This window comes from Peromyscus leucopus, chromosome X (assembly GCF_004664715.2).
Source record: "Peromyscus leucopus breed LL Stock chromosome X, UCI_PerLeu_2.1, whole genome shotgun sequence".
Classification (NCBI taxonomy): Eukaryota; Metazoa; Chordata; class Mammalia; order Rodentia; family Cricetidae; genus Peromyscus; species Peromyscus leucopus.
In genome coordinates, this window is record NC_051083.1 from 87,103,994 (window position 1) to 87,128,182 (window position 24,189).

The 24,189-nt window shown below is 43.6% G+C and overlaps 1 protein-coding gene and 1 non-coding gene across 2 annotated transcripts; one reads left to right on the forward strand and one right to left on the reverse strand.

Moving 5' to 3' along the window:
- Positions 1-660: 660 nt before the first annotated feature.
- Positions 661-22,722, forward strand: Srpx2 (sushi repeat containing protein X-linked 2). The gene is made up of 10 exons (XM_028875011.2): positions 661-877; positions 5,404-5,484; positions 14,608-14,799; positions 16,758-16,934; positions 17,429-17,555; positions 17,720-17,841; positions 19,358-19,537; positions 20,026-20,159; positions 21,095-21,216; positions 22,216-22,722. The coding sequence occupies exons 1-10, from the start codon at positions 796-798 to the stop codon at positions 22,394-22,396; spliced, it is 1,398 nt and encodes a 465-aa protein (XP_028730844.1). The 5' UTR covers positions 661-795; the 3' UTR covers positions 22,397-22,722.
- Trnaf-aaa lies at positions 13,962-14,034 on the reverse strand. Its single transcript has one exon. It is a non-coding gene; the product is annotated as a tRNA-Phe (tRNA).
- Positions 22,723-24,189: the final 1,467 nt, after the last annotated feature.

A 24,189-nucleotide genomic window follows, 5' to 3' on the forward strand; every position in this document is an offset into this window, starting at 1 on the left:
TGCGAAATTGATGCCCTTGTCTTTTTTTGTTTTTTTCCTGCATTTAATTTGAGGATGCCTATCATATATATATGATGTGTTGGAATATGCTACATCTCTCTCGTTGATTGGTTTGCCTCTCTCTTGTTGATTATGTGCAGGTCAATAGATAGGATCCTCTGAGTTTGGTGTGTTGGTTAACTAGAGGTTCTTTTCGTCTTACGTACGCTTGAAGAGACAGAAGAGGCTTAGAAAAGTTACCTCATTTGCATATTGGTAACAGAACTGGATCCATATCTAGATCTGCCTCACTCTGGAGCTCAAGTCTTAGACCATATATGTTAATGCTTTCCCAGATTTGTGCTTAAGAAACACTGAGTGGACAAAATCCCTCACTAGTAGCCTTTGGGTTTCCGGAATTCCCTCCTAGTTCTGTGTGACTTTATGTTAGCATTTCCCTGGTCTTGGAACTTCAATGTCCCTCCCTGTGACTTGGACCATGAAATATTCACACTGGATGGGACCAGAGTAAGTTGAGGATTAGTTGCTTGATGCCCTCCTTTTCCTGCTTGGAGGAAGGGGGACCATAACTCCAAATAAGTCTTTTTATCCTATGAAGTAGGAAAGGTTTATGAGCCAGATTATACAAGTGGAATTGATTAATGTTAACATTTTCTTCCTCACAGATCCCATATATCTGCTTCTTCTCACTTTGGGGAGTTCATAGCTGGCACAGTTCTGAAAGTCATTTTCCCTTACTCTGATACTTCTGGCCACATTGCCCTATTCTTGTCTCCCGAAGCTTCCCTGTTAAGGATGGCTGGTCAACTGACTCAAAGAGTTGCTCTCTCCCTGCTGCTCTTCCTAACACCAGCAGTGCTATCAACATGGTATGCAGGTAAGTTCTGGGGGCTTTGTCCATCCCTTCCACAGAGGTCACCAACTCCACCAAGACATAGAGGAGGGAAGAACGAGACGACAATGAGAGATCCCTCACTTAGACCCAGAAAAAAACCATTAGGTGGCAATGAAGATGACTAAATATTAAAAAGGGCTACCAACCAAGGCCCATGAGGCACCCTAGCAAGAGCTTTTTGATATTGCGCTGTGCTAAGACAGAAATGAAAGAGTGAGAGGGCATGGCCTTTGAGGCCAGGCTTCCTATTCCCTCTTCTCCACTTGCCCTTTTCACTTAACTTCCTGACGACAACGGGGTTTCTCGGTTTGTCTGTGTGTTTGCTTGTTTTGTTATATCTTTTGCTTTCTACGCAGAGAGTTGAATGTTGAGTCTCCCAAACACTAGGCAAATTCTCTACCACCAAACTCTATCCACAGCCCACTGACAACTTCTTAGATGTTTTTAATAAGCCAAATATTAATTCTTTCCTGAGTAAAATATCCTTGTCAAGACTACAAAATAGAACTCAGATCATGTATTTCTTTTGGAAAAATATAAGGGAGACAGACAATCTACTAAGGGGGAACAAGACTCCACCAGACTCCCCCTTCGTTCTTTCTTTCTTTCTTTCTTTCTTTCTTTCTTTCTTTCTTTCTTTCTTTCTTTCTTTCTTTTCTTTCTTTCTTCCTCCCAGAGTGTCTATAGGATTTGTATAGCCTTTTTGCTAACACAGTCAATGACAGTACAGATCACATTCTCTTAATTAGGAATGCCATTCTCTTCGAGTTTGTTCCTTATTTCAGAAAGGACGCAGCTTTCTGGAATCCTGAATATTTCACTCTGCACCCCTGGGAGACATATCGAGCCAACAAGAATGGTCTAAGGAAGAGAGGGGGTAGAACACAAGGCGGGACAAGGAAAGGATACTGAACCACCATACAGAGGTTTTTGATCGGGTTCCAGTGGCATTTCAAGTGCTAAGAATACTCTGTGGCCTGCAGTGTCTGCCCTCATAGGGGCTGGAGAGAGTGGGGGAATGAGACAGTCCCAACCAATGGGGTTAGGAAAATATCCAGAGATGAGTAAATAACAAACTGCAACCATCATAGCCACCGCCATTGCAGCTAAAATTTTCCACATCCCCCTAGCTCCTGGTAAAGGCCTTTGGCAGCAGCTCTGTTTGTCTGGAACAGCTGCATCCAGCTTTCAAACAAGTATGCAAGCTTCTTCCCCTCTTTGGCTTAACCTGGCCTAGTAGGGGGTAAAGCACAAGGGCTGACATTCAGCTGAAGAAATTCCAATCAAGCTCTTGGCAGAGGCACACTGTTTGGGGTTAAAAGAGCCCCAAGTCTTCAGGAGATAAATATGCAGCTGTTCTCCCTAAACCCCTGCTAGCTTCAATCCAAGTACAGAAGAGCAAAATCTACCCCAAAGCCCACAGAACTAAGAGAGAGAGAGAGAGAGAGGAGATCCAATGGTTCAAAGCCCAATTCTGAACATCTGTATTTAACTCATTAAAGCCTGAAATATTAGAGTTTTTCAGATAAGGCATTATAAACACTCACCTTCATGTGAGGTTCTCAGAGGGCTGTTTGCAAATCAGACACTCCTCACTTCTCCACGAATCACCACAGTCAATACTTGTTGACTTGTGAGGAACCCAAGCTGCTAAGTCTTTGGCAGCCCTACAAGCCTTCTTAGAAGGCTGCATGATGTTAGATACTTGTAGATTTAATGATTCTTCCTTCACTGCTGGCTCAAACACTGGGGTGGTGTCCATTTGCCCATTCATTCACTCAACAAATATGTGTCCAACATTGTCTATACCCCCAAGGAGTGTTTCATTCTCTTATTTGGCTTTGTTCTCAAATGGGAAAGGCACAAGGTAAACAGCCAAGTGTGGACTTGGGGCAAGTGAGAAAATGCATCCAGGAATAGTTAACAGAGAGTAGAAAACGTTAGAGACTATACATGAAGCTGAGTGGGTTAAAAAGTGGGTACTGTAGTATTTGTCTTCAGAGGGCAGACATTAATGTAGCTCTTAACATCATTTTCAACTATGAAGTATCTTTTCAACCATACATTCGTGAAAGGCTAGACTTAGAGGGTCCTACTTGGCTGTGGAATCTGAAGGAACCCAGCAACAGACCACACAGTAAGCAGCCATTGACTGATGCAAAGGAACTGAAAAATATGTTCAAGCAATTGGAATGATACAAAGGCTGTGTCCTTCTGCATAGTTTCATTCTTATAGCCCACTTCAGTATCCCAAAATGTGCATAAAATATTCAAAAGTAGGCAAATAGGAGGCTTGGGAAAGTTGAAGCAGTTAACTAGCCCAAGCCCATTCCTGGTACATAGAAAACCTAACTCTGATTTAGCTACCTCCGCAGGCTGGTGGAGACTGTAATTATGTGATTGAGTCTTCCCTCAGTTCTCCCACATCCCCTGTAATTCGGAATAGTATAAAATGCACGGTGGTCTATGGTCTCTCCCACCCCACCCCATTGCCACAGTAAAAATGCTAGACTGCAAGGCAGATTTGGATTCTTTATCCCTTCTGGACATAGTCAAAAATGTCTCCCCTACCACCACTTGAATCTTAGTATCTGAGTCTAGTCCATGGGGCTCAAACAGTCCGGCCTGGGAGGTCTACTCTGCAATGTACTATCTAGGAGGCCTTGGGCAACTCCCTTTATTCCTCTGAGTCAGCCTCTGTGTCTATATGTAGGAGAGCATTATTGGTGTGTACCCAATTGAGATGCTATGGCAACGGAATGAGCTAGCATATGCTCTCCACAGTAAGAGCTAAATTGTCAGTGTCATTACCTTAGCGAGACATAGGCCTAGGACACCCTGCTTTCTCTTCTGGTGAACAGCTGGTCCCTGATGAGCGTTTCTTCCCAAGCTAGCTCTGCACTAAGAATGGGGAGACCTAATACTTTAGGGAAGCAAGCACATCTGGCCTCCTGTGTACAGCAGCTGTGAGGAGTTGAGGCTAACTCTAAACTGAAACGGTTGACAGGGAGTCCATGCTGCACAAACAAACCTCCCCTGTGCGAAAGAGAAGAGGAGACCTAAGGAGAAGTAGAGGCAAGTCAGACAAACCAAAATGGGAAAAGAGCCAAACTGGAGAGAAAAAGTGAACCCTTTCCTCTGGAATGAGGGTAAACCAATGTGGACATGATTTCATAAGACAAACTTGCAATCTGATTCATCTCCATGTTTACCAAGTTGGACTGACATCCACGCCCACTCCCCTGACACACACACACACACACACACACACACACACACACACACACACACTCCTAGCCTGGGCCATGGGGAGGCAGGGAGCTGCATCGTCTTGCCCGCTGCTCCACCCTGTGGTGCAGGAGCCCCTGTGCCTCTGGCCCAGAAACTCCTACAGGCTTACATTCTGTGTGTTTACATAGGCCAAAGGGCTCCAGCTCGAAAGCCCAGCCCAGTCTTGGAAGAACAAAGGCTCTCCTGGAAAAGGAGAATTGTCTGCAGACTCCAACAGGCTGGTGGCCCTGTCCCTGAACATGCATTAGAGCACATGGGCATTCGAGGAGGCCTTCCGGAAACTTTGCTACGGAAAGAACTAAATTGTTTTCCAATTAGTTCACATTCATGTCCGATTTCCTGCGTCTGGTGGAACATACTGTTTAGTCTTCCCGACAGCCGCAGACCTGCCACCACCAGGAACTGGGCCACTTAACTGAGTGGAAGTAGATAGACTGGGAATGTTTTTCTAGTTGAGCAGCAGCTCACTGCTAATGCTGCTCCTGACCGGAAGAAGAGGAAATTATCCCAAGGCCTCTGCCTTGGGAGACAGAGCTTGCTGTGAGAGCGGTAGAGCTGCTGAACTACATGTAGGGGGCCCTAAGTTCAATCACTAGCACTGAGAGGAAAAAAAAAACAAAACCAAAGAACTCTGACTTCTCTTTTTACTCCAAGGCAGAATAAAGTGCTTATGAAAGAATTCTTGTTCCCTTTTGTCCTTTCAGCCATCCATCTCCACCTTGGCATGCCACAGCAGCAATAACAATCAGGTGTTTACGGTGCCCTGTAGGCTAAGGAGAGAGCTTGAAATACCGTTCCCCTTTGAGAACCATGTGAATGCCTGTCATTGGAGGAGACACTTAGCGCTATTATTTCCTTAGAACGGGGACCGCAGTCCATCCCCAGAGCTTGGCTATCAGTGTCTCACCAAGCTTCATCAAGGGAGTGGGCTGTTGGTAGTCTAGATTGGCAGGATTGATAGGGGGTTAAGAAGTCCAATTCTTTTGTTTTGAAAGTCTCCTAGTACATCCAGAGCCCCGACCACACCTTACCCCTCCAAGGTTGCTGTCTGTGTACCTCATGTGATCAAGCTCACCCACAGTAGTTCTACAGTTTTACGAATCACTTGGAAGCCTTCTCATGAAGTGCCAGGTCCTCAGAGAAGCACGGGGGTTAGGGTACTGGGAAGAACTTGGGTGAGAAATGAATACACTTTTATACTCTGCTCCTCGTTCTAGGCTCAGGCCACTATCCAGACGAAAGCTACAATGAAGTGTATGCAGAAGAGGTCCCCGCTGCCCGCACCCTGGACTACAGAGGTAATTCTCATGTTTCTCAAGCTCGGGAAGGAAGGTTTCTTGACTAAGACCCGGATCTTCCCAGAAACTGCCTCATCCATGCTTAGCTCATATGTGTCTGGCCTGCAGCTCATAGAATCATCCACAGCTATGATTTTCGTCCTCGTTGTTTTCTTTTGTTTTTGTTTGGCCCTATGTTTGTTTTTAGACATGCACTCTGGCACTGAGCCCAAGCCCTCTTGCTTTCTTTGCTTCTTTCTGGAGACAGGGTCTCACTATGTATCCCTGGACAGCTTTGAACTCAAGACCCTTCTGCCTCAGCCTCTTGAGTGCTGCGGTTACACGTGGGCACCTCCACACACAGCAAGGGTGGTATGATTTCTAATTACACACTTGGTTACTGACTTGCTCTGTGGTTTCCCTTCCCTGGCCTGAAGGATGCTCATCTATTATGAGTCATTAAGCATGCACTGAGTACCTGCTCTATGCCTATTCCTGTGCAGGGTGAGTCTGTGGGAAATACAAAGGCTACTACAAGGTTCTGCCCCCCCTGGACGGGCTTGCATTATGTTGGGCATGAAGTGAGAATAAAATTAACACGTGGAAAGCAAATAAGTGTGAAACTGTGTGGTAGCCATAAGTGAAGTGGGAATGTAAGATGAAGAATTCAGGAAAGTGGTCATGCATGAAAGATGACATTCAGGATAGGCCGTGAATGATGAGCAGACTGTTATGAACTGGGAAAGGTGATAGGCAGACATTTGCCAAAGCAGCTGGCCAAAGATATTAAGGTAAAACCAAATTCACTGCCCTAGGGAACTAAGAAGAAATTACACTGACTTGAAGGGGTGGAGTATGAGTGGAGTAGTAGAGAATAAGAGAATGGAGTTGAATGTAAAGAGTAAATTAGGAAAGGCCAATGACCTAGGGGGTCTTCTTTTTTTGTTTTTGTTTGTTTGTTTGTTTTTATTTGTTTATTTGTTTTGAGACAAGGTTTCTCTGTGTAGTTTTGGTGCCTGTCCTGGATCTCGCTCTGTAGAGCAGGCTGGCCTTGAACTCACAGAGATCCGCCTGGCTCTGCCTCCTGAGTGCTGGGATTAAAGGCGTGCACCACTGCTGCCCCACTCCTAGGGGATCTTTCTAAGGAGAGTCAGAAAGAATGCTGAATAGTAATTCCTTTATTGAATAGCAAATTAGTTCAGGTGATGTCAAATATGACTTCAATTTATGATTATCTCTGTCCGTGCTTTCCTGAGCATACGTAAGAGTTTAGCTGTTATGCTCTAAAGAGTGGTCATATGGTTTTTCACAGGTGAGTGCCACTGTAAAAGGTAATTCAGAACACTAACTACGTTATTCTGTTTAGAAAATACGGTTGGAAGAAGTAAAGCCTGAGTTGGGGAGAGTTTCCAGGAGTCAATTACAGAAATGTTAGGTAGAAACATTCGAATCTGGGGGCAAATAAATGCAGAGTAAGGATGAACCCCAGAGGGACTAGAGGTATAGCTCAATAGCAGAGTGAATGCATGGAGTGTAGAAAGCTCTCCTGGCTTTGCGTCCCAGCATCACAATGAAAGGATGTATTCCAGAGATGTTTCAAAGGAGATGATAAGATTCAGTGCAGATTTGCTGTGCTAAGGGATCAAGAAACTGATGTCGGAAGGACTCCAATCTAAATACCAAGGCGGACTCTAAAAACCCTCCTTTCAGAAGGACAAAGTTTGAAAAGTAAACCAGGGGCCAATGAGATGGCTCCACTGGTAGAAAGAGCTTGCTGATAACCTGAGTTCAGTCCCTGGCACCACATGGACAAGGACACACAGACACAACTGCGTGTGTGAGCACGCACTCATGTGCATGTGTACACACACACACACATACACACACACACACACACACACACAGAGAGAGAGAGAGAGAGAGAGAGAGAGAGAGAGAGAGAGAGAGAGAGAGAGAGATCAGTGCGGAAGAAGATTTCTATCAAGAATATTACAAAAGCTGCAGATGAAAATTTAGAAATATGGAATCAGCTATGTCAAGCATTGCAAAGAGGTCAAATGACAGCAACTATTTCAGTTCCTGTGGAGGTAAATGGTGACCTCTGAGAAGGCAGTTCCAGTAGACAAATGACCCCAGCTTGGGGTTCTTCTCCGCTCCTTTCTAGCTAGGCCCTTATTGTCTTCTTTTGCTGCTAATGGTGCACAACCACTACCTCTGACTCAAAATTCCCCTTCCACCCACGTCTCCCCAGCTGACGCAACACATCTGGAAAAGGATAGTTCTCCCTTGATCACCAAATCGTATGGCCTTGAGCTTCACTCTCAGTCTCTCCTTTTCTTATTAGTCCCCCTTCCTTGGATTTCATGGTCATTTCCCTATTCTGATCAGAGTTGAAGCCAAGATAGGAAATGGTGTCTCTGGTAGTGACCATAGCGAGAAGGCGGCTGACATCTGAATTGTGGATAACTGACTTAGCTCCAGAGCTCCTGAACTGCATCTCTAACACTGCTAGACACACCCATTTAGAGATGTCTAAAATGCAATTCTTTTGTCTTGTCTGAACAAAGTTCTACAATAAACCTGACTGTCTTACTTTCTGATAATTCTACCACCATCCCCTTAGTGACTCAGACTTCAAAATGCCCCAGTGTCACTTCTAACAATCCCCCTCACATTTAATAACTCCCTTTCCCCATTATTTTTCACTAGTCATTCACCAAGCCCTATCATTTCTTTAATACAAGGGATTGGAATTATTATTATTATTCCATATATAGACAAAAGCTGTTGTTTCCTAATTAGAGTCCCTGGCTCAAGTTTCTGCATTCCTCCAATGTAGTGACCAAGTAAACCCATTTTAAACAAAATCTAGCCTCATGTTCCAGTCTGATGACTTTTCACACCATTTCTCCACGTGAAATCTGTGCTTTAGCTAGAGTGGTATACTGTTTTTCCCACAAACTGATTTAGTACACACTGGGACTTCACTCACCTTCATTCGTTGTTCTTATTACATTTATTCATTTATTTGGAGGACGTGTGCCACAGCACACGTGTGGAGGTTAGAGGACCATTTGCCCGAGAGCTTGCTCTCTCTTTCTACCATGTGGACCCTGTGGGTCAAACGCAGGTCATCAGGCTTATTTGTGAGTACATTTACCCACCCAGCCATCTTGCTGGCCCTCGTTATTCAATTATCTCCTATGTGCCTCTTCTGAAATGAATGTTTCATTTATTTATTTGTTTGCCAAAACCACTCACACATCTGGCCTTCATTATGTTCTGCTTATCGCTCTGAACAGAGCAGTTATTGAACAAAGGGTACCATGTATATCCCTCTCACAGAAGCCTATGAAAAGTAGGTGCTGACTGTTAGCCTCCTGAGTACCAAAAATGGAAGAATACCATACTAAAAAGCATTAAATTCAAAAGGTACTTCTTCATGTGGTGCTGTGAATTAAACACAGGGCCTCATGCATGCTAGGCTTGTGTTCTACCACCAAACCATACATCCCGCTCCAGAACTACTTTTGAAGGATCTGCCATCCCCATTATTACTACTTACCTGCCTTATTGGTTATTTTTAAATTATCAAAAAGCCCTTTAGAAACTCATATGTCACACAGTAGCATTTGCCTTTGTGTCTAGTGTCCAATAGCTCTCTTTGGAACTGAGTCTCCAGGCCTAAAACAAACTAAGGCTATCAATGATGCATGCAAAGGAGTGGCCAGGACAACCTGAGGTCCCTGCCTTCTTTGTAATCCTTTTTGTGCCTCGCAAAGATTTTCTCTGCAACTGTGCCATTTCAAAACTTCCTGCAATTTAGAGGTGATATCACCAAGTGTAAGTACTGGAAATGGACAACAGTGTGTTGGTGCTTGAAGACACACGAGACAGTGGCTCCAACCCAGATACTGATGTAGCCAAAATCATCCCTGGGAGTGGGTATTTCATGTGTGGGGTTTTGGTGGTGGTGGTGGTGGTAGTGGGTTTTGTTGTTGTTTTGTTTTGTGTTTGTGTTTGTGTTTTTTGAGACAGGGTTTCTCTGTGTGGTCCTAGCTGTCCTGAAACTTGCTCTGTAGACCAGGCTGGCCTCAAACTCACAGAGATCTGCCTGTCTCTGCCTCCTGAGTGCTGGGATTAAAGGAGTGCACCATCACCATCCAGCATGTGTGGGGTTTTATTTGATTCTCACCACAGCCACATGGGGCTGCTTTATTATCTCCCACTTTACAGACCAGAAAACTAAGCTCAGGGAAGTCTTAATGAGGCAGAAGAGGCATTTAAACCTAGGTCTTTCTGACTACCAGCTGTGCTTATTCCATGTCTTTCATTAAAAATGGAACTGTTCTTTAAAAGATAAAAAGAAGAGATAAGAAGGAAAAGGCATATCCTTATTTTAGGGAACACTGTCCAAATAGTTTGATATTGTTTTCACAAACCTTACACTTTCTGCCATTATCTTCTCAGGAAACCTGCCTGGAGCCAGAAACCTTTCTCTGAGGTGTAGCCTCCGTCTGCTGGGTGGTTACGCAGCTGCCTCACAGCTTGTCTCAATCCTGAGAAAATTAGTCACTGTCTGGGTTCTCTCAAGTTTACCACAGAAAACATCTTTTCCTTGCCAGTCTTTCTTGTCTGTGTGTGCCAGAGAGAGAGAGAGAGAGAGAGAGAGAGAGAGAGAGAGAGAGAGAGAGAGAGAGAGAGAGAGAGCACTTCCAGTTTCTTATTCTGGACAAGCTATTATGTGTCACTCATAATATTAAGTGTTCTATAAATGTTATTCCATTTAGATAAAGTTCATACTTGCTATGCTGTGATATGCAAAGATCTCTAAAATATATTATTCACTTCCAAAGTAGTTATTAGAACTGGGCACATGGGTCAGTGATAGCGCACATGCCCAGCATGCATAAGGTCCTGGGTTTGATGCCAAGAACCACAAAAATATAAAGCAGTGATGGGACCAATGTACACAATATGCTGCTGTATGTGTGAAAAGAGCAACGAAAATTAAAAAGTCATACAAGGGCTTGCATTCTCTCTATAAACTGCTATCATAGGTTCTTTGGAAGTGGAATGAATGTGCATAGGCACCTGAGGACCGAGAGGAGGTACTTTACTGTGTCGCTGTTCACACTTCGGGAGTCATGAAACAGGTGGATCGATTCCTTCTTCAAAATATCAGTGGGCCCTTCAAAAGCGCAGCTGCAGTGACAGATTTTGTACTTAGAAAGACTTGGGTTCCATCATGGCCCAAGGAACCTGGGAAAGTCGTCTAAAACATAGGGATAATGACTGCATAACTCATGGGGCTCTTGGGAGAACTATATGAGATGGACGCAAGAAGGGAGGTATGAAGCCTAAACACGGGACTCAGTATTATTGCATTGCCCAGCAGACATTTTAGCATGCACTATTTAACCACAGTCTTAGTTCCAGTTCCCACTGGCAGTCTCTCTGTACAGTTGTCCAACCAGTTATGACTCTCTTGAACTGTATTTCTTCATCTCATTCACATCCCTGGCATGAAAGGCATTGTCTGCCATGCCTCACTGACTTCCACATAACGTATCTCTCACCATCCCTGTTCTACCAGTCAGGTGGCCCTACCCAAAAAGGAAATGAAGTCGGTCTGGAATTACTTGTCCCTGAGTGCTTCTGCCAGCTCATAAGCCTCCCCTTGAAATATTCTAGAATACTGTTCTATCAGTCCCATCAGCGTCAGCAGGCTACACTTGCTAGAGACAACCTTCTCCCTTATTTGAAAACTGAATTTGTGGTTTTGCCCCTTTCCTGTCTCCCAACATTATATCCTTATATCACAATTCCTCTGGGCTAGCAATTTTTTTAAAATGCATACATGTATATACTGTGTGTATGAATATGAATCCCTCCCTACCTTTCTACCCTCCCATTTCTCATCCCCCACTGCTTCCATTAGCCCCCTCTGTTCTCCTTAGGCAGATCTATTTGTACATTAAGCCATGATTTTCTACATCTGTATCAAGTCTGGGAATCACAAATATTTTTAAATGTAATATTTATCTTTCTGAGTCCAGGCCAGCAAGCTTGAACTTATTTCCAGTAGCCGGACTCCTATCACTCTCTTTGCATTGATTCTGAGCCTTGCATTTCTCTCTCCCATTCATATTTCCTCTACCAGTTTCAATCTGGCATGTGTATTTTCCTTGACACAATATGGGAGACAAATAGAACAGAGGTGCTTTTGAGATCCCAATCTCCCATGTGAGTCTTTGTGATACGTGTTGTGGCCTTGTAATCAGCAGCTCTGCAAATCTAGCACTTAAGAAACATTATGTAATTCGAAATGGTGTCTCCAGATGGCAGCCCTGTCACTGCCACCGACTTAAACTAATTCTGGAAGCCGCAAGCATGGTACTGAATAGTTTCTCTCTCTGTCATCTGTCTTCATTCTCCAGTTGCATGCAAGCAGAGGCCCTAGCCGTTTATTTTTTCCTTGACCTCCCGATGTAATGTGCTGTCTTTGTCCCTGGGGTTTGAAAATCAAATAAGCTTATATGGTGCTTTTGCCTTCCAAATCCTATGCAAACAAATCCGTGCCATGCTGTGTGAGTAACCCTTGTGCAGGCCACCATCCAGTTGTTTCCTTGTGTCCCTCTAAAATCGGCACCATACAGAACAAGGAGCAGTGGTGCAGACCTGTAATCACATCACTCAGAAGATTAAGGCAGGGAATCATGAATTTGAGGCCAGCAGACACTATCTCAAGAAATAAATAAAAACACAGAACCAGTGGAAGAGGCGTGTATTTTGTCACCAGTAAGGTGTCTTTATAATAGAATCATCCTGTAAACTTGCATGCTCAGTACTGAACTGGGATTGGATTTTTCAGTCCTCAGTGGTCTGCTTTGATGTCACATTCCTATTCTTTCTCTGGTTTACATTTTCTATGTTTTTTTAAGTTGTTTTAAATTTGCATACAGCAAAATGCACTTTCTGGTGTACAGTTCTTTGAGTTTTGACAAATATATAGTGTAAGATAGCTCACAACAGAGGGGGGTAAAGTTTTTATCATCTCAGAACTTGTCCCATGCTGCCATTTTGTAGCTCTCTCTCTTTACCTCTAACACCTGGCAACTACTGATATGTACTCCATGCATATGGTCTTGCCTATAGATGCCCCTGTATATTTTATATAATGGAGTCTTGTTTCTCTAGCTCCCCAAAATACAATTCATCTGTGTTGTCACATGTATCCGCACACCATTCTTATACAGAGGTAACTCATTAGCTCCACTATTCACACATAGAACCGATTTTTGACAATTATGAATAGGGTTACTTTAAACACTAGTGTATAAGATTGTGTGTGAGCCCAGGTTTTCATTTCCCTTGAATAAACACCTTGAAGTGAAGTTGCAGAGTCAAATGGTAAGCGATCCTTTCTTCACAAAGAATGTATGAGATTACTTTTCTATAAACTAGTATTTTACAGTATGGCAATGTTTTTGCCTTTCTCCAAGCAATGTGCAAGAGTTCTAGGTTCTCTGCATCTTCTTCAGCACTTGGTATAGTCATTTCATAGTTAGACATTCAAAGAGATATATTAATGCTATTTCCCTGGGGTTTTTAATTTGTATTTATTTAGTGACTGATGGTGAAGATCATCTTTTTATATGTTTATTAATCATTCACAGATCCTCTTTAATAACATATCTCTTTGTCTTTTCTCTATATTCTAACTGGGCTGTTTGGAGAATTTGCATCTTTACTGTTGAGTTTTGAAAATTTTTTGCTATATTCTATATTCCATTCACTAGTTATTTGTTGTGAATGTGATACATGGTTTAGAAACATTTTCTCCCAGTTTTTGTGTTTTCTTTGAACTCATTCATAGAGCAGAAGATTTTACTTTTGAAAAGGTCTGGTTTGTTGATTTTCTTTAATGATTTAATGGTGTCATGTCTAAGGCTTCTTTGCTCATTTTGGGTCCCAGAGATTTTCTAGTTCTCCATAAGTTTTGTGCTTTCTGTTTTCAATGTAAATCTAATTTCTATTTTTATTAAATTTTTGGTATAAGGTATGAGACTTAGGTTCTATTTCTTTTCTTCTTCTGCCTCAGTTTTGCACATGAAACTCCATTTTCTCCAGCACCATTTGTTTTGAAAAGCTGTTTCTTTTCCATAGGATTGTTTTTATACTTATGTCCAAAATTATGTTGACCTACTTAAGCCTATTTCTGAGACTCTAATCTGTTCCACTGAGGAATGTGTCTTTTCTTTTGACACTACCACACTGTTTTCTTGTCACTTTGTATTTTATTTATTTGTTTGTTTATTTGTTTGTTTGTCTGTTTGTTTTTGGAGGCAGGGTTTCTCTGTGTAGCTTTGGAGCCTGTCCTGCAACTCACTCTGTAGACCAGGCTGGCCTCGAACTCACAGAGATACACCTGCCTCTGCCTCCCGAGTGCTGGGGTTACAGGTGTGCGCCACTACCACCTGGCCAAAGCAAGTGTTTGCCAAAACCCAGGTTTGAACCATGGACCTTTAGATCTTTAGTCTAATGCTCTCCCAACTGAGCTATTTCAGCTGTTATTTTTAAGGTTGTATTTTAAATTACATTTATCCCTTCCCTTTCCATATACCCCTTCTCATTCTTCTTTGAATTCATGGCCTCTTCTTCCATCAATTGTTATTGCATGCATATTTGTATATATAATATTTTGTGCATGTGTGTGTGTGTACATACATATACAATATATGTATTGTAAATACTGGTAGCTCCAGTTATTCTGCTGCAAAAGTAACCTGGCATTATGGTTACAGATGTGGAATTCTAATCACAGAAGGCCTTACTGTTCACTATGAGAATACATAATGGGCATAGCATTATTGCGTATAGAGTCAGCTTCCTTTCCCCTCTTTCCTAGATAAAGGTGAACTTTTGTTCTTTTAGAATTATACATATATATGCATATATATATGCCTATTGAGTCCATATAATGTCACTTGTATGTATGTTTTCTGAATAGACTGTTAAGCACTAGACAACCAATCGGTATGCTCTTCCTTGAGGAGGGCCACCTCTTTACTCAGTCACCTGTAGTTCTTTGTGTAAGGTTGATTACTGTATTTCTAGCTTACTTTTCTTCTGCTACTACAGTCCCCCGATGGTGTTATACAATGAATATCCAGGATGGAGAAGCCACATGCTACTCACCAAGGGGAGGAAATTATCACAGCAGCCTAGGCACACGTTGTGAGCTCTCCTGTGACCGGGGCTTTCGACTGATTGGACGGAGGTCGGTGCAATGCTTGCCAAGCCGGCGTTGGTCTGGAACTGCCTACTGCAGGCGTAAGTTGTATGGGAGCATATACTGATGTGTGTATGAGAAAGAAGGCAACCTGCTGGCCATGGAAGGTATATACCTGGAAGTTTTACTCTGTGAAAGTTGGGAATTTTCCATGGGCCTCCAACAGAGCTTTTCCTCTTCCTGACATTGTAGTTTATTTTTCTCTGTATGTGATTACTGTCCAAGTAATATGGGTATTTAAGTCACAGCCAGCCAATATGACTCATAGCACCCAGAAATGTGTGTAGGAGGACAAGACTTGGCCATGAGGAACTGATGTAGGCCTGGGCCACCTCTTGGAGCTTCCAAGGATGTGTTCCAGACTCTCCTACTTGTGGTCAAGTGTCATCCTTCCTTGCCTACAGCCTTAGAAGGTCTTGCCAGTAAAGCTAATGAGACATCTGCTAGTCATCATTTTCTTGTTAAAGTAGGAAGAATCCCCAATGCAATAATATGGGATAGAAACACATAACCCAAATCCTATCTCCCTTCACCTCCCAAACCCCTACCTCTTATTCAAACTCTTCAACCCTTTGGCAGCAGAGATTTGGCTTTCATGTGTGATGAGCAAATACCATTTGAAGGACATCCATGTGCACAAGGCTCTACACTGACTTCTTCAGGAGATCACTCAGCTCAACTACCCTTCAGTTGTTAATAGGCTAATGGGATAGAAACCTAAATGTGTGCACATGCACGTTGCACACCTGGATGCAGATGTGCTAAGCATTCAGAGATAAATGAGCTTGGTGAGAAAAGAAGCTATGAAGGAGAGGAGAAGGTGGATTGACAGAAGTCACTACAACCCTTCAGGTGATGATAAGTAAGTTGTTTTAGGACTTAAACTCCATCATTTCCAAAATGAATTTGAATTGAACAGACAAAACAGATAAAAGAGTATAAATTATAAACATAAAGCTAGTCAAAAGCATAGAAATATGCCCATTTCCAGGTGCCTAGAATGAGGTGGCTTTTGCAGTTGAATCCAGTATTTAGCTTTGACCTTCCTCGTGGTTGAATCTACTATTTTCACTGTCATATGATACTAACTAAGTGAATTCATCTGAAGAGACCAATCTTTCTGATTTCTGGTTCTGATTTCAAGGAGGTCATTTTCATGTAATTTTTTTACATAACAAATAGAGGAAAACAGTAAAGCAATAATCTTCAAGCTTAGTTTATTCAAGAAGCAAAAATGAACAGAGCCCATATAGAATTTTTCTAGAACGTTTTAACGTTCAAACTTTATGCAGGATTATAACTTAGAGGAAGCTAAAGAAATGCGTATGGCTTACGTCTCTCAAGTATCAGATGTCCCCAAGAAAACTAATGACAACTATTCTCTGCTAACAGCCTTTAAAGTACACAGATTCCACCCTTATTAAATATCACCATGCCCTCCAGACAGTGGCCTGACTCACGTGGACAGAAAGCCAGCTGACTGTAAGGGAGCCTTGGCTGAACTGTGTGTACAGCCAATAGCTTTGAACATGCTTTAGGGCATATAGCATTTGAAGAAGACACGGCATCTAAGGAATGAGAAACAAAAATTAACCATTGCCGATGCTTTCCTTAAATTGTCCTGTGAGTTAAATATATTTTACAGATAAAAGCCAGTGAGGCTCAGAGAAATGAGGCCACACCTCTAAGTCACAGAGCAAGAGGTGAAGTTGGTATGCAAATCAGGGTCTTATTTTGATAATCATGCACTCAGACAACTAATTTACTTTCTTCAGACCCCACTATCCATCCAACTAAGATTGCTTCTTTACTTGGTAAGATGAAAATAAAAAGCCAAATTGAAGGAAAGGCAGTTCCATAGAAAAAGTTAAGAGCAGCCTGGGTGAGTTTTCTATAGTCTCTGTTGAATTCGACAACGATCCTCCTATGGTAGATGCTCATGCATCACCTCCAGATAGTAGTACCACAGGGCACTGAACTTACTGTTCATTTCTCTTAGAGATGAGATGCCATGCACTGCCGTTCATCACTAGCGGCACCTACACCTGCACAAACGGGGTGCTGCTTGATTCCCGATGTGACTACAGCTGTTCCAGTGGCTACCACCTAGAAGGTGATCGCAGTCGCATCTGCATGGAAGATGGACGATGGAGTGGAGGAGAGCCTGTATGTGTAGGTAAATGCTGGCAGCTCCAGTTATTCTGCTGCAAAAACGGGACCCGGCGTTACGCTCACAGATGAAGTGGAATTCTGATCACAGAATTCTTATACCTTGAGTATGAGAATATACAATGAGCATAGCATTATTGCCTATAGAGCCAGGCTCCTTTCCCCTCCTTTATTTATTTATTTTTTTTTTTTTGGTTTTTTTTTTTTTTTTTTTTTTTTTTTTTTTTTTGGTTTTTCAAGACAGGGTTTCTCTGTGTAGCTTTGCGCCTTTCCTGGAGCTCACTTGGTAGCCCAGGCTGGCCTCGAACTCACAGAGATCCGACTGGCTCTGCCTCCCGAGTGCTGGGATTAAAGGCGTGTGCCACCAACGCCCGGCTTTCCCCTCTTTCTTAGATAAAGGTGAACTTTTTTGTTCTTTTACCTACCAGTGGTGTGTAATATTGCTTCCACCAGGGAAGGCAGGGGATCTATAAATCCACACTTGATCTTTGACCTTGGCAGACATAGATCCACCCAAGATCCGTTGTCCTCATTCCCGTGAGAAGATGGCAGAGCCAGAGAAATTAACTGCTCGAGTATACTGGGACCCACCCTTGGTGAAAGATTCTGCTGATGGTACCATCACCAGGTGAGCTTGTATAATGAATGCCTCGTGTGTCCCCAGCAAGTCCCCCTGGGATACTCACAGTCTGACCATACAGGCTGTGCCTGAAGTGATGATGTGCCTCAGATCTCAATTCTACCCATCTTTCCCTGAGGAGATAAGTAACTCCTTCATCCTGTGTCATATAGGGTGACACTTCGGGGCCCAGAGCCTGGTTCTCACTTCCCTGAAGGAGAGCATGTGATTCGTTACACTGCCTATGACCGAGCCTACAATCGGGCCAGCTGCAAGTTCATTGTGAAAGTACAAGGTCAGAAAAAACTCTTTATTGGACACACTGTTCAACATTCCTGCTCTGCCCTGACCTTCAGAAACCCACAACCTCTTCCTCTTGTTTGTATTGGGAGGTGCACAGGAAAATGGCCAACTTCGTCAAACAGACTTATTACGAAAACCCATACTACATGGGCATAAAATTGTCGCAGAAGCCTTGACTCTCCAATAAGACTCTATCGCTCTTCTAAATCTAGATAAAATTCATAGATAGTCTATATCCATTTCTTTTCTTGGCCTTAAAAATTATCAAATTTGATGAGTCTTTGTGCCCATTCACATCTGCCAAAATGATAATGTTGGTAGCTTGGTGTTTTCCTCTTTGCTTCATGTCACACTGCTTCACTTTGCCTTTCTTATCATTAAAATAATTCATGCTCATAATTAAATATTTTAAAATAAAGAAACAGCCAGGTATAGTAGCACATTCCTGTAATCCCAGCACATAAGGCAGAAACAGGAGGATAGCAAGTTCAAAGTCAGCCTGGGAGTACATAGCAGGACGCTGTCCCCCCCAAAAAAAATTAAAGTAATACCTAAACAGAAAAATTTATCATCTCTATCTCCAGGGGATCACTGTTGATAATGTTCTAGTACCTTCCTTCTAATTTTTTCTCTATACATACTTACAACATATCATTTAAGATCACCCTTTACACTTTTCATTAAAACACAAGCCCTGTGCAGTGGTGGTGCATCCCAGCACTAGGAGGCAGAACCAGGCAGATCTCTGTGAGTTTGAGGAAAGCCTGATCTACAGAGGGAGATCCAGGACAGGCACTAAAACTACACAGAGAAACCCTGTCTTGAAAAAAAACAACACACACACACACACACACACACACACACACACACAAGAAATTTCCCCATATTCTTTAATATTGTGTTGATATATATTTTCAATCACAACATAAGACTGTCTGTATCATGATGGGTTGAAATATCTCTCCATCGTGGACTCATCTGACTCATATGCTATTAGCAGTAAGTCTGACCAAGTGTGGGGGCACATACCTGTAATATCAGCACTTAGGATGCTCGGGTAGAATGGCAGTGAGTTTGGAACTTCCTGGGCTCCACAGAGAAGCCATTCCAGCCTGTGCTATATTGATTGTGAGAGCAGGTTTCAAGAGAAAAAAACAGGCATTCTACAAGTTGATCATCTTTACACTGGTTATCTATAAAAGTCTACAAATATAGACAACATTTTCTTTTATACATTTACAGTCACCCCATGACTATACGTGTGTGTGTGTGTGTGTGTGTGTGTGTGTGTGTGTGTGTGTGTGTTCCTAAAGACTAGAAACCTGTGTTTGCATTTCAAATTTAATTCCTTAGGGAAGGAAACTGTACCTCCAGCTACTGGAAACATAGAAAAGCCATTCATTCAGATTATCTCAAGCCTCTTGTTCTAGAAAGCCCAGAGCGGGCCCCTTAGCCTTTCCTGACTATAAGAGATAGCACAACCTCTAACCTGAGCTTCTCCCTGGCAGTGAGACGCTGTCCAGTTCTGAAACCACCCCAGCACGGCTACCTCACCTGCACCTCCGCAGGGGACAACTACGGTGCCACCTGTGAATACCACTGTGACGGTGGTTATGAACGCCAGGGCACCCCATCCCGAGTCTGCCAATCAAGTCGACAGTGGTCAGGATCACCACCTCTCTGTACTCGTGAGTGAAACTATGAAATGAGTCAACAGACCTGTGGCTCAGGGGCACTTGGGAAGAACTTCTTCCATGGTCCAGAGGTGTGATATCAATGTGTGTGATATGAGAATGGAGATTCTGACCTGGGTCTGTTTTTTTTTTTTTTTTTTTTTTTTTTGGTTTTTCGAGACAGGGTTTCTCTGTGTAGCTTTGCGCCTTTTCCTGGAACTCACTTGGTAGTCCAGGCTGGCCTCGAACTCACAGAGATCCGCCTGGCTCTGCCTCCCGAGTGCTGGGATTAAAGGCGTGCGCCACCACCGCCCGGCCCTGGGTCTGTTTTAAGGGCCAACATTCTCCCAGAGAATACTTACACCTCAAGAACAAGGGCATTAAATATTCAGGTTTCCTTCTGGAATTCACCTCAGGGAAGAGAGGGCAAGGATGTAAAAGACCAGAATGCCTTGCAGGGTGAAGAAGGGCATGTTCTGACTGACCATCTGCTTCTGCCCTAGCTATGAAGATTAATGTTAATGTCAACTCAGCTGCTGGCCTCCTGGATCAGTTCTTTGAGAAACAGCGACTCCTCATAGTCTCAGCTCCTGATCCCTCCAATCGATACTACAAAATGCAGATCTCCATGCTGCAGGTGAGACCTACTCCCCCAGGACGACCTAGTTAAAAAGCTTACTCTGTGCAGCACAAAACCTATGCATTCCTACTTTTGTGGGTAGTATTTGATTCAGTTTCTCATTAGGTACATTGGTCACATTTTAAAAGTGTTATTTTTGTGGGAAAATGAGTAAGACCCCCGGAATGGTAGAGGTATATTGCAAAGAACTGGGTGTAGGCTGGGAAAAGAATGTGGAGAGGCTCGTAAAACAGCTATGATCAAAAGTAAATATTAAGAATAAACTACATGCATGTTTCCAAGGAATTTCACTTGTATAAGAAGTGCTAGGTAAGTACCAGGTAATGACTGACATGCTTTTATACATATACAACTAGTTCTCCCAACAACCCCTTGATGTAGGCACTATTCTATGCCCCACTGAAGAGGTGAGGAAACTGAAAACAGACAGACTCAGTGACTGGCCCAAGCACATTAGCCTGTAAGGGGTAGAGCTGGGACTGAACCCAAGCTATCTAGCTCCAGGTCTGGGCTGTCAATCACTATCAGTACAAAAGTGCCGTGATATCATAAAGGAAAGCAAGGAAGCTGTACAGTGATTTTAACTGATGAGTGGATGAGATAGGTAGGTAGGTAGAAGACTGAAGAAAATATTAGACTGGGTGGCTGTCAAGAATTGTGTTTCTCTTTTCCACGCCATGCTGCAAATCAGTTTCAGACACTTAAATAGAATACAAAAACACTTTGTGTAGCAAGTGCTTCAGGAATGAGGGGGAAGAGGTTGTACAGACCTCATAGCATGTGGCAATTTGATTATGAGATTGTGTGATTGTTGCAGAAACCTTTCCTTTCCCATGGTGCCTTCTGTGGTCCCAGGTGGGCGTCAGTCAGCCAAGCAGCCTAAGTACTTAAGGGCAAAAGCTATTGTATTTAATGTTTTCTCTCCCTCCCAGCAATCCACCTGTGGACTAGACCTGCGGCATGTGACCATCATCGAGCTGGTGGGGCAGCCACCTCAGGAGGTGGGGCGCATCCGGGAGCAACAACTATCAGCCAACATCATTGAGGAGCTCAGGTGCAGGCTGGGCGGCTGCAGGGCAGGGATGGGCAAGAACCTGATACAGGGCACTAGCAAGCAGGAGCAAAGGCTCTTGGAGGCATTGCTTGTGTTTGAACTCTCACAGCTTCACTAAGTCAGGAGAGCGATTCTCAGCTCTAACGGAAGATGGCAATTAAATGGAGGCTTAAAATACACATCACCAGGCACTACAGCCACATCTCTGGGCTTTCATAAAAGCCCCTCAGGTGACTTTGAAGAGCCACAGCCGAGACACAAAGGATTCCACTCCAGACTTGAATCACTAGGAAGCCTCTGATCTCGTTGCCTATGAGCTCTTCTGTTTACCTTCAGTCGCCAAAGGAGAAAAAGGCATCTTTGGTCACTGAAATCTGAATCACATCTATCTGTCCCCCATGAAAGAGAAGGTTAGAGGTAGCAGGTGGTAGAAGTTGACTTTTCTCATTATCTATCCATTATCGGCCTTACAGGTCCCCAATTATACTCAGGTCCAATAAAGCCATCAGTGTTCTCTGTTTGAGAAACAATACCTACCTCTAGGATTCAGTTTCAGTGCGGACAGAATGAGTCTGGTCGGTTAAAGAGACTAGGAACCACTCTGAGGAGGGAGAGAGCAGACTCACAGCTTCAGGTGGAAGAGTTAAGCAGGATTTGCTTATCAACCTCGTGGCTGCTGGGTATGATGTGCATACAAGTAAGTCATAGTGTCTGTAATACATACCTCCTGGAGTTGCTCCATGCAGCCTGCATGCAGTAGGTAACAGCTTTGCTTAAAGTGGAAAACATGTTGCAGAAATAACAGGCTAGGGTGAGGAAGGAAAGCTAGACATCTAAGGCTACCAAGACTAGAAACTGAGCAGAAAACAAGCAAAAAGGATTTGCGCTAGGTAGGAGAGGGCACAGGAAAGGGTGGAGCTATAAAAGAGCAGAGGGGAGTAGCACAGTCTTGTGGGACTTGGACCAGGGTCTCACACCTCTCTGGGTTGCTCTCTCTAGGCAATTCCAGCGCCTCACTCGTTCCTACTTCAACATGGTGTTAATTGACAAGCAGGGTATTGACCGGGAACGCTACATGGAACCGGTCACCCCTGAGGAAATCTTCACCTTCATCGATGACTACCTGCTGAGCAACCAGGAGCTGGCACAGCGAAGAGAGCAAAGGGATGTGTGCGAGTGACCCTGAGCCAGTCTGTGGCTGAGGTCAAGTGCACAACTGTCCTAGGTAGTAGCTTAAACTGAGGAGGAAATTTTTCCCAGTGTTGGGAGCAGGACTCCGGCGGGGGTGAGGTTTGCCAACTCCAGGACAGTTCCAGACATCATTTTAGGGCAGAATATTTGTTTCCCTCAACAAGGTTCCACTTTAGTAGCACTGGAAAAGCATATGAAAGTAGGTAGGGACTGAGGCCAGGCAGTGGTTTGCGGGTAGATGGTCTTCTCTGACTAGAGCCTCTGCCGAGCTCTCCCAAGTCGTTGAGATAAGTAAATCCTAAATTCATTCATTTACTGTGGTGGAAATGGTTCCTTTACTCTACAGTGACAGCAGAGGGCAGCAAAACAACAGACAAGCAGGACACTTTAAACACGTGTAAATAGATTGCCTTAAGGTTAATTAATTGTTTTTGGGAGCAGGAGAGGGGTGACAGGGGTCTACAAAACATTCTTGAGGTTGACTGTCATTTCCCTTTCCAGGACACTGGACTAAAAAATGTTGCTTGAACCATTGCTTCATCAAGAGTTAGAAAAACATTTTCTCCAGAGTTTGGGAAGCACCACCCAACCATAGCAGGATGTTCCCTCCTCGCTACTCCAATTAATTTGTGGGCAAGAACGTCTGCCTACTGAGGTCTTTAGTGCCCCGGATGGTGGCCCTTCGCCAGAGGATCCCCCAGTCTGTGAACTAGATTACCTCTAGGAACTGGGGGATGACTCAGCTGGTAAAAGGCTTGCCATGTAAGCATTTGCACCTGAGTTTGATCCCCAGAAGCCATGTTAAATAGCTAGATGTGGTGTAAAATACCTAGTTGTGGTGGTGTGCACTTGGAATCCCAGTGCAGAGGTAGAGATACACAGATCTGTGGGGATCCTGGTTAGGAAGCCTAGCCTAGTGGTGAGTACCAGGCCAAGCAAGAAACACTATCTCAAGAAACATGGTAAAGGGCCTGAGGAACACAACCCAAGACTGGCATTGATCTCCACTATCTCCATACACAGTCACATACATGTGTACACACATGTACACACACACACCACCACCACCACCAACACCACCACCACCACCAACACCACCACCACCATCACCAAACATAGCAGGAAAGCAAAGGGGATAGCGTCATGCATTAACTTTCTCAGATACCCACTTTTAAAGAGATGAGTACAGAGCAGGTAGCTAAAGGAGCCAAAGGTCAAGGTTAGGAACCAGGCCTGAAAGTCAACTTGAGGTTGGGCTTTTGGGAAATGGAGCCACACACAGAACCCTGCTTTTTCTTTTTCTTTCTTCCTTTGTCTTGCATCTTTAGTCGCCTGACTCCCTGCCCGCTTTGCTGGGCATTAAAGCCAGGATATTCCACATGCCAAACACTACTGCTAAGATGCATCCAGTTGCAGGTTTCTGCTCTGACTTGTGTCTCACAAGGGGTGTTTCACCAGTGTTTGAAAAAAAAAATCTTCTTCCCTTGCTTCTGAGAACTGTCTCTTGTACAGCGATGGAAGCCAGAGTCATAGTCAGCAGATGCCCTGTTCCTTCAGCTTTTTCCTGGGCACCATCATTGGGCAACTGGAGACAGCAAGCAGGCTGGGTGGGGAGGTAGAGATAACAATGCTCAAGAACCTACTATGTGTCAGATGCCATTATAAACACACTATTGATTGACTCAGAAGTCTGCCAAGAGTCATAGAAGGTAGGTGTTGTTATTAGCTCCCATTTACTGATAAAGGAATTGAGTCCCAGAGAGGCTAGGCAAGATGCTAAGA

Coding starts and splice junctions, on each gene's coding strand:
- Srpx2 (XM_028875011.2), top strand. CDS start 796: ATGGCTGGTCAACTGACTCAAAGAGTTGCTCTCTCCCTGCTGCTCTTC. Junction 14,800..16,757: donor TGGAACTGCCTACTGCAGGC/GTAAGTTGTATG, acceptor CATTTCTCTTAG/AGATGAGATGCCATGCACTG. Junction 17,556..17,719: donor GCTGATGGTACCATCACCAG/GTGAGCTTGTAT, acceptor TGTGTCATATAG/GGTGACACTTCGGGGCCCAG.